Below are 11,168 nucleotides of genomic sequence, written 5' to 3'. Positions count from 1 at the left end.
GTGACAGGGATCCACTCCTTGTCTTCAGCTTTACCTCCTCGAGCCCCGCGGCCTCGACCACGACCGCAGCCCCTAAGCCCACTGCCGAATCCTCCACGGAAGCCGCCGCGGCCTCCTAATCCTGGGCCCCCGGGTCCTCCGGGCCCTCCCGCTGCACCGGCGTCATCCTCCATTTGGTGTTTTCCCAAAGAAGAAGAGCCTGAGTCAACTTTATATGCTGTACTTTTAATGAAGTTTGTCCATCTCAATTTAGGAAAATTAAAGTTGTTGATCAAATCCTATTTTTTTCTCATCTATGCATCTTTCTTTGTCTGTTCTTCTATTACTTGTATAATGTTCCTGTCATCTCTTTTTCAGTCTTTCTATGTGCTTCTCTATTTTATAAGAGACAGCCCATGGTGGCTATATACCCTGTTCTACCTGTGACCTGTGTGGGTTTGCACACCTCTCTCCTTAGATGGAGATCACTGCTGGCTTTGTTCTTACACACACACCAACATGTGCAGCCTGCTTCTCAGATTCAGAATAGCAATTTTCTTTATAATAACATTTCTTTTCCCATTTCTGATTTTGAAATATACAGATATTTTTTTATAGATTCCTTGGTTATTGGCTTTTAGGTTAATTGCAGTGAGGGCAAAGAATGACACTATATGATTCCAAGTCTTAATTTTTTCCCCCTTGCTTATAACATAGAACATAACTGATTTTTATTGAGTAGATAGTTTCTCTATTTATTGGGTGCACAGTCCTAAATAGGGCCAAGAGACAAACTTACCATCCTGTTCAAATCATTCTTTTAAAAATTACATTTATGCATAAGTAAACAGGGAACACAATTAAGTGTGTGAAAGTCAGAGGACAACTTGCAATTGGGTCTATTTTCCCTGTCAGGTGTATCCCAGAGACAGTAATCAGATTGGCAGCTTGAGGCAAGTGCCTTCCCACTGAGTCATCTTGCTGTCCACCCCTAGCCCCTTTTAAAGAAAAGGCTTCTACCCTGCCTTGCCTAGAGCTTACTGTGTAGAACAAGCAGACCTTGAACTCAGAAACTCATATGCCTCCCCCTCTTGAATGCTGAGATAAAAAGCATGCACCAACATGCCTGACTACCTATTTATAAAATGTGGCTTATAACTCATTTTGAACATGGGCATTACTAAATTGTTTAAAATCTCAACCAATGTTAAAATACTATCCAAAATGATTCATTATCATATAGATTAATGTTCTGTGGACCTATCTTTTTTTTTTTTTTAATGCAGAACCTCATAGTTGTCATGGAAATGTAAGAAACCCAGAAAAACCTAAACAATTTTTTTAAATGTTTGGTGATTTAAAGACTTAATATAATGCTGCAGCAAGACAATGGATACTTGTGTAAGAAAAAATCAATAGGAATAGAATTGAGAGTCCAGAAATCAATCTATTACATTTGCAGAGAACTGATTTTTTTTTTTTTTAAATAACTGGTCCTGGAAAAATTGAATATCCATATGTGGAAGGATAAAGTTAAATACCTACATTACCTCACACAACAAATAATTGAGAATGCACAAAAGTCCTATATGTGAGACCCTAACATGAAACTCTCAGGAAAAAAAATATAAGGAAATCGTTATTTAAAATTAAAGGTCCTATCTGATGGGTTCTTTGGTCAGGTTGTTTTTAAGTTGTCTGATTCAGGAACAACTACTTAAATCAGAAAGAATGCAGAGCAACTTCCTAGGCCAATGGTGGTCTTCAGTAGGACTCTACATACCCTGCCCTTTCGTCTCTTTTTGTAACACCTAAGAGCATCCCTGATTCATTCTGTATCAGTGAAGGAATGCTAGTGGTCAAACCGCAAGACCCTCTCTGAGTCACAGCAGAAGGTAACAAAAGAGAAGGCAAAGGAAAAGAGGTGCTCCACTTTCATGGGCTGGGGAGGAGCTGACATGGCAGGCAGCTGTCATTTTCTCACTCACCTGCCTTTGCTGAAGAGGGACGAGACAGTTTCTGGCTATAGATGTGTGCAGCACTTTGGAAAGAGGAAAAGGGACCAATGGTGTAGCTGCCGGATCGACAGCGTGGCAGCCCAGCAGGGCTTACATTCTGGGTTCCAGGGTGTATGGAGGGAGACGCATTGTCAGGGACGGGTTTCAGTAACAGTGCTGACTGGTGAGGCATGTTGGGGATAGCTGGAGAAATTTGAGTTAAAGAAGCATGGTGGCCAGGGCCTGAAGAGAGGGCAGAGGTTGTGATAATAGACGACAGATGGGTGCTGGGGAGTCTCTGCAGAAGAACAGCAGTAGGGCCGGAGAAAGAAGAACAATTGGTATACACTAGTTTAGCCTCTTTTCCTGATGAAGTGGCAAATCCTATTAAAGCAAAAACAAAACAAAAGAACAGGTCATTTTGGAAAAATAAACATACAGTCTCTATGACACATGAACATTTTAGAACATCAAAATAATGTTAATATGGGATAGGGATAGAAATCATGCAGACTTTTATGAGTATTCATCTTGAACTTAATAAATTTTGCTTACCACACACATCCTGGTAACAAAATTTTTACTTTATTTGTATCTCTTTCTAAAAGCTTGAGTTGAGACTTCCCCAGAAAGCAGAGCAGGACTAAGTCTCTACAGTTCCTCACCCTCTGGGGAAAAAGCAAGTGCTCAAAACTTGTAAAGAGAATGGAAAATCAATTACATACAGTCAGGAGAACATTCTACGGGAAAGGGAAGAACAAGAGGGAACTTCCCTGGGTGACATGTCCCATGCACTTACTATACTGCACACCTGATGACTGTTTTTCTTTTAGAGGTATATCAGAAAGCAATGTGTGTTTCAAGCACTCACGAGATAATTTATCGGAGTGGATTTCTGTTGCCTGTTGCTGTTTGGGTTGCTTTATTTTCACTTCTTGTATTGTCTCGGGGTGATCTGAAATAAAAAATATTGCCTTAGGCACTTTTACTAATCAAAACCATTAACGTGAAACATAAGTGTTAATCAATGTTGGAAAACACTGCACAGCCCACTATGACCTTTTAAGGATGGTAACTTCTGGAGGGCACAGCCAACTGAGTGATTCCCAATGGTTCCCAGCACCAGCTCCACCTCACTCAAACCCAGGGCAGGAATTTACTGACTGGGACCCAGCTAGAACATGCATAGGAACTGAAATAAGAGAGTCTGGAGGCTTCCACCAGGTAGGTCTCCAGACTGTGGCAGGCGGTGGGAGACAAGAGATCCTAGTGGCTGGCAGGACCTGCTGGAGCCAAGCCAACATGCATTTACAGGAGCGGCACTCCAAGACGCAAGCGCAGCCTCACTGACTGTTGCTTGTGCCACCTGACTACCCTACAGCATGCGCCTCAGTTCACCTGAGGCAGGCTGATCGCATTTAATAATAAAGTCAGTTTCCACTGTAGCTGTTTTTTTCTACTATAAAATTCTGAGAAAGAACAGTCCATAGTTATTCATATACTTAGAGAAATGTCCCTAAGTATGTGGCAAGGGCAAAATTTATCTAAAAACTCAAGAGAGCCTCTCAGAGGGATGAACGAGAGCATGTGGATCCTGTCCTTTCTCTCCATTGCCATTCTTAGGGGTGTAATGTTGCTACTTGCCCGTCCAGTTATGAAACTATCAAACGCCTTTTGGTCCAGATACCAAACTATCAAACGCCTTTTTTTCGGGGGCTAGAGAGATGGCCCAGTGGTTAAGAGCACCGACTGTTCTTCTGAAGGTCCTGAGTTCAAATCCCAGCAACCACATGGTGGCTCACAACCTTCCATAATGAGATCTGACATCCTCTTCTGGTGTGTCTGAAGACAGCTACAGTGTACTTAGATATAATAATAAATAAATCTTTTTTAAAAAAAAAAAGCCTTTTTTTTTTCTTGTATGAAACCTTCATACCCATCTCTAGGTTTATACAACAGAAAAAGCAGGAACTGATCTTCTAATATAAAAACTGTCATTAAAAAACAGATCTAGAGTCGGGTGTGGTGGCGCACGCCTTTAATCCCAGCACTCGGGAGGCAGAGGCAGGCGGATTTCTGAGTTCGAGGCCAACCTGGTCTACAAAGTGAGTTCCAGGACAGCCAGGGCTGTACAGAGAAACCGTGCCTCGAAAAAATCCAACAACAACAACAACAACAAAAAAAAAACAAAAAAAACAAAAAAAACAAAAAAAAACAGATCTAAAGGGCCAGGTAGTGGTGGGGCATGCTCTTAATCCCAGCACTCAGGAGACAGAAGCAGGTAAATCTCTGTGAGTTCAAGGTCAGCCTTGTCTAAAGAGTGAGTTCCAGGACAGCCAGCACTACACAAACAAACCCTGTCTCAAACCAATCAACCAACCAACCAAAACAACAACAAAAACAAACAAACAAACAAACAACCTCAGAAAAAAACAAAATCAAATCAAGCAGATCCGAGAATCTGAAATGACCCATCTGCATTTAACAGAGCTGTTGGTACACGCTACTAGGGCCTCTCCACTACTGTCAAGGGCTAAGCTGCCACATGAATACGGATGAGAGCCCCAACTCACCAGGCGAGCAGGCTTTTCCTACTCTAACTTTACTATAAAAATCTCTCAGTCTCCCTATCACAATAAACTCCATTCATCAGAAAACACTTTATAAATACAAAGGCTTTGACAGCCCTAGTGATTAAAGTCCTAGCAGCAATCAAAGGGGCTAACACCAAATATGAAAACTATGAGAAAGAAGAATGGACAGAGGAATATGAAATTAGAAACAAGCTCCAAGAGGAAGCTGGGCTTGAGAGGGCTATGAAAACTACAATTCAGTAAGAGCTCCTAGTAAGGCTTCATGAAACAGCCTAAGTGCATTTTACAACACTGGGCTGGGGTGCTGTAGCTCAGTGGCAGAGCTGGGAGGCTCTGGGGTCAACCCCCAGCCCTGTAAACACAAAACAAAATTAACAAGGTTTCTTTGGGAAATTCATTTTACATTTGCAATGACCAATTTTCCTGAATATTTCCACATTAGACTGGGACAGCCTTGAGAGCATCGAGACTGAGTGTGGTACTTAAAACACTGATAAGGGGCTGGAGACATGGTTTTGCGGTCTTAAGTGCACTGGCTGTACTTGCAGAAGACACCCACATGACAGCTTATAACCCAGGGAATCTGATGCCCTCTTCTGGTCTCCATGGGCACCAGGCACACATGGTCCACAGACATACATGTAGCAAAACACTTGCACACATTAAATAAAATACCTACATTAATATACTTGCATGCAGGTTTGAAATGGGTCTTACATTGAACTAGACAATGTCGTCCACACTGGATTCCACTGCTGTCGCTCAGCAGTGAGGACTTTCAGAAACATAAAGAATGTCACAATGCCCAGAGGTATCTAGGGCTTGGGATTAAGAATATCAGTCACCCCATTGGTATGGAACCACCCCACACAACAACAACAACAACAACAACAACAACAAAAATAAAACAACACTCTATCCAAGATGCCAATGGTGCTGAGAGGCATGGACAGAAAAGTACTAAAGAATGGAAACTAAGAGCAAAGCTTTGCACTGAGCAGATGGCAGCTTGAAGCCTGGGCCCAGTGTGCCGTGGAGGAACAGGGAGGGGTACTCAGCCCCTGGAGCTCATTTTCTCAGCTCTACTGACGTTTGAAAATGGAACTTCTTGTGAGGCTATGCCAGTGCCTGGCAAACACAGAAGTGGATGCTCACAGTCAGCTATTGGATGGAACACAGGGACCCCAATAAAGGAGCTAGAGAAAGTACCCAAGGACCTGAAGGGGGCTGCAACCCTATAGGTGGAACAACAATATGAACTAACCAGCACCCCCAGAACTTGTGTCTCTAGCTGCATAAGTAGCAGAAGATAGCCTATTCGGCCATCATTGGGAAGAGAGGCCCCTTGGTCTTGCAAACTATATATGACCCAGCACAGGGGAATGCCAGGGCCAAGAAGTAGGAGTGGGTGGGTAGGGGAGCAGGGCAGAGGGAGGGTATAAGGAACTTTCAGGATAGCATTTGAAATGTAAATAAAGAAGACATCTAATAAAAAAAATATTAAAAAAAGAAAGAAAATGGAACTTGTTGTGCATGCTGTATGGAAGCACACAAGAAGATGGATGTTCATTAAAGATAAGGTTTTCAAAAGAAAACCCCAAACCCTGTTGTTGTCATGAAAGATGAAAATGTAGCTCTAAAGGATGCTCTTCTTTGGCTTTAAAGACAAAGTCGAGTTCCCCCCCCCCCCCCCCCCCCCCCCCCCCCCCCCCCACAGAGTTCAGTCTTGCTGGAGACTGGTGTGCAGCCAACTTATTCCTGATTCTTCTCTGCACAGCTCTCTTTTCTGCTTGTCTGCATTTTTCACTCATTAGCTGGCATACTTACCACCTTTTGCCCCACTATCAGAGTAACTACTGCTGTTCTTGGAACTTTTAGAATGAGTCCCCAGGAAGACACTGGCAGACTTGTTTTTTTGGGTATAAAAAGTCAACACCTCCTCCAGTTCAGCCTCACTGAAATGAAGAAAAGAGTATGGTCAGCACAGGAAGCTGCTCTGGAAAATCTTTTGACATTTTATTATGGAAACAGTAAGCAGGGGAAGGGAACGTGAGAGGCACAAGTCGAGAGAGAGTTCCTTGTGTACAGACAGTTTTAAACGAAGAACAAATGAAAGCAACCAGGAAAATGGAGAGCATGGTAAGGCTTTATTAACCCATACAGACATTTTCTAGATCTGCACTATCTGGTCCAGCAGCTACTAGTAGTTACATGGAGCTACTGAGACTTAATTTAAATTAAATAAAATTAGAAAGTTCTTTTCCAGAGTTGTACTTGGTAGTCACCTTCAGAAAGTTTTACTGAATCATAACACTCTTGGTAAGGAACTGAAATCACAGATCTAGGTAAAAGCTTAACAGCGACCTATTTTTATATGATACCCCCTCCCCAGCTTACACAGAGCAGGGAGTGGAGGGGAGGTACACCTTTAAAAAACTCAATAAGAAAATGATTATTCATAGCCACAGATGGCAACTATTATCTGGCTATAGTTTGCAATGCATCTATGTCATTTCTAGATAGCTGAAGTACTTTACTACAAGGGCTACAAGTCATTTTAATTGGCTGTGTCAGGAAATAAGGAGACATAGTGTGCCCACAGAAAAGATTCTTAACTATCTGAACAATGCACGAGACAGAACTAGACGGGCTCTTTGAATCAAGGAAATTACTTATGTTATGGATAGCCAGAGAAAACAGAGGAGATTCTAAAGGGGCCTCCCAGATGCAGATTTCACTTGATCTTAGCCAAAGTGCTTGGAAGTTATAATGTAGGGACTTTCAACATGTCCAGCCACTTTTTCATAGTTATTTTCCTATGCCTGGAACTTGGTATTGTTCCACATAGGTAGCCTTCAAGTAGGTGAAGCAACCCACCGGCCATCTTCAGAACATACAAATGAGAAGCCAGGAAACCACCTCTCGCTTTCTATAAACCCTCAGGTCACCAAGGAGTAAAGCAGCACAAGACAAATGGTGTTAAAACCCAGCAAATATCTACGGCTGGGGCTGCAGCGGTCCGGCTTCTCTCTGGCAGGGTTTTATTTGGCACTTTTCAGAATACTGGAGGGCAAGGAATAGCTGGCCCAACTACAAGCCACTCTGTCCCTGTCTTATCCTCTGCCCACTTCCTCATTTAGGTCTCCCTGACTCCTTCCTGAAGGCATTTGAGTTTGTTAGCCCATTGAGGGAATGCATGTACTCACCCCAGCTTACTAAAAACCCTACTCTGCCCAAAGTTCCCAGGAACTGTCCCTTAAGTCACAATCAATAAACAGGACCCCATGTATTTTCATCTCCAACACTTTATATTAAAGTATATATGGTTTATATTTAGCATCCAGTTACGTTGCTTTCCTTCCTTTCATCCTTCCTTCCTTTCTTTTTTGGCTTTTTAAGTTTGAGGTTTGTTTTCTTCTATTTTTCTATTTTAGCCATTTATTTTAAAAAGAAGATACTATTTTCTTGGTATCATCTACTTTTTTTGCCTTCTATACTTTTAATCTCTTTACTTTACTTTGTGTGAGTACATCCATGGCATGGTGCAGCTGTGGAGAACAAACTGCAGGAGTTATATTTTTCCTTCTAACACACAAGTCCTGGGAACAGAACTTAGGTCTCTGGCTTGAGGACAAGTGCCTTTACCCACTAAGCCATCTTGTCCTTTTATCCTTCTGCTATTTTTATAATATTTTTATGTGGGAAGTTGTTTCTTGCTTCTTTTCTATACCTGCTTTCTCAAACATATTACTCATAACTTCAAAATATCCACAAAACAGTGTATGCGAATACAGACCCTACAAAATGATGTTTGTTGCATACCTAAACACAAGCCACTGAGGCCACGCTGAGGTCTGTAAAGGAGTTAAGCAAGGACCTTACTGTTAAACTGATAACCACAACCTAACTTTACTTCACATATATTAGAATGCTAATTTTCTACCACCCACTGTGATTTGGACACATGCAGACTAATTAAATGGGCTTAGAGTTGCTTTTTCCCTTTAGTTTGGTGGTTTCTGTACAACTCTCTAATTTGAAAAAGTATATTTTTAGATTTTATTATTTTATATGTATGGCTGCTTTGTCTGTATGTATGTATGTACATCATATGTATACATACATACCCATTTCCTTCAAAGGAAGAGTGTCAGATCCCTGGGAGTTAGAGATGGTTGTGAGCCATCACGTAGGTGCAGAGAATATAACCCAGGTCTTCTGAAAAATCAGACAATACTTTTAACCTCTGAATCAACTCTCCATCCTGACAACTCTCTAGTTTTTTTTTAAAAACAAAAAAAAAACCCACCTTCATTCTGAGTCATTACAAAAGTTAAAATTAAGTGTTTTTGTTATCTCTTCCCTTGGAAATACAATGTCAGCGAGCAAAATGGCGTGGCTGGCTTACATCAAAACGGAGTCGAACATAGAGATTTTCAGTTTCTCAAAGTCAACCCTAAGCATGAAAAACTTGTTCTGTTTCATATAAACTGGACGTGACCCTCTGTGTTGAGAAACGGCCAACCTCACCCTACTTGATGGGGGTAAAATTTGGTCATCTCCACAGCATCAGAAGGTTAGGAACAAATCTGGCCTCGGCAAACACTACACGCCTCTAGCTTTCCATTTTTAAGATGTGCTTGGTCCTCTCAAGCTTGTGTACTTTGAAGACTGTCTAGAGAGGCAGCCCAGACACCACACAGCAATGTTTTGATAACTGAAGCCATGACAACTGCAACACAACTGGCTGAGATACGGAGAGGCCAAGCCTGCAAGACGCTCCCTCCCTTGGGGACCGAACTCAGTCACATCTGTGTACAAGGGGCTGTTGGAGGTTCATTGGCAGGTCAGGAGAGGGAAGGACATGGTTAATTCATCAAAAGTGATCTGTACCTTGCTTGTCGGATAAACTCCTGAAAGCTTTCTGCGTTCACCCCATCTTCTTCCTCTTCTTCAAGTTTCTTCTTTGATTTCTTTTCAGCCATTTGTTCTGTTTCCTACCCATGTCCACCCCCAGAGAAGAACGACAAAATCAAACTGACTCCTGATAAATGCGCTTCATCTGCTTTTGTTCACTTGAGTTAATGGTGCCTTAAAGTAAAGACTTTATTTAATTCTTCCTGTACTTTCACCACCTATACATTTGACAAGCTACTTTGGTCACCATTTCATGCAATGTTTTGAAATTCCCAAGTAACAGTGGCAGAATGCAACTTTTAGTCATGTTTTTACTTTTTACTAACACAGCTCATAGAGAGATAGACCCTTTTATCTGGGATGATAATTCTAGCTTCACAGTGTGGCTAGACAACAGACAGCAGATTTTGTTACAACTCATAGAGGAAGCACTAGTCTTGGAAAAGTCTCTTGAGTCTGACTTGTGTAACACAACAGAGAACTCTCAGTAGATAACAGGGTAAACTGTGCCTACAGGTTAGTGTGCTGATATATACGGTGCCACTAGCCTACCCTTTCCATGTGATTTCAGAAAGGCTACATCAACTTCCAGGACTCAGCTGTCCCTCTTACATTGTGGCCATATTTTTTTCTCCTGAAAATATTTTTAAAAATGGATGCTAGAACCTTAGATATAAGACACTTCGGAAAAAAATCTAAGTAAATAGTGTATCACCTAGGTGTGAAATCATATCCCTGTTTCAAACATCTCAGAGAAGAAAATCAAACACCTTCAAAACAGAAATATAAGTTGTCAATTTAAATTCACAGTATAAGTTCATTTTCAAATGGTCCACTCACCACTGTCTGTAGGCACTATACTACAATACAGTTATAACACACAGCAAGACCTTTCTCGGATATACTCGCGCACAAAAGAAATATGCAGTTTCCTAAAGAGTTGAATATAGGCATTGGCCCTAGTGATAAGTAGATTTTCAGTCAAGCTGAACTCTCCACAAGAGCCACAAAGGGGATGGTGCTATCAAGAGAACAGAGCAAGGCAGACTGGCCCGTTCCCAACAGTGTCTGATATGCCAGCACAGGAGGCTATCGACTCACCTTGTTGTACACAACGATAAAGTCTCCTAGCTGGTGGGCAAGGATTCTTCTGCGCTCCAGAAGTGCCAACCGCCGACTAGGCAATACCATCCTCAGTGAGTGCTGGAGGTTACTTGATGCTCGCTTGAGAAAGCGAACCACTAATTCCTGGGTAAATTAAAGAGAAAGAGAAGGACGAAAGTAGGGATTGTGCCAACCATCAGAAGCCAAGCCAGGATGGAGCTGAACACAGGTGTGGGAAGGCGACAGACAGAGAATGGATTCAACAGGAAACTCTAGGAGAGGCGTGGCACACACTGCTACGAACATGCAAGGTACAAGATGCTACAGAAAGGCAAAGCAAAAGCATCTTACTCTCTCAGTACTCTGGTAGTCAAACTTAAAAATCAAATGTGGATGCAAATAACTACCTAGTAAAGCAGTAAACATACAACATATATATAAACAGAACTATCATAATTCAGAGTGTAAAAATATTACTTCTAATAAGGTGCACAAACAGAGCCAGTTAGGAAATGTAGCATTCAAAGTCAGTGCAAACTAAAATCACAGAGGCAGATGAACTCATCAAAGGTGAGAA

At 41.8% G+C, this 11,168-nt stretch overlaps 1 protein-coding gene across 14 annotated transcripts in view; it reads right to left on the bottom strand.

The window, feature by feature from the left end:
- Ttll5 (tubulin tyrosine ligase like 5) overlaps nt 1–11,168 on the bottom strand; it is a 228,384-nt gene that overhangs the window by 118,740 nt on the left and 98,476 nt on the right. For all 14 annotated transcript variants that reach the window (XM_021201541.2, XM_021201542.2, XM_029540627.1 and 11 more), the window contains 5 exons: nt 10,589–10,735; nt 9,464–9,567; nt 6,398–6,525; nt 2,848–2,931; nt 1,968–2,360 (listed from right to left, as the gene is read on the bottom strand). In XM_021201541.2, the coding sequence (XP_021057200.1) occupies nt 1,968–2,360; nt 2,848–2,931; nt 6,398–6,525; nt 9,464–9,567; nt 10,589–10,735 (856 nt within the window). The remainder of the gene's footprint in view (nt 1–1,967; nt 2,361–2,847; nt 2,932–6,397; nt 6,526–9,463; nt 9,568–10,588; nt 10,736–11,168) is intronic.

The sequence above is a fragment of the Mus pahari genome, chromosome 7 (genome assembly GCF_900095145.1).
Source record: "Mus pahari chromosome 7, PAHARI_EIJ_v1.1, whole genome shotgun sequence".
Lineage (NCBI taxonomy): Eukaryota > Metazoa > Chordata > Mammalia > Rodentia > Muridae > Mus > Mus pahari.
This window is presented reverse-complemented; position numbering and strand designations above follow the sequence as displayed.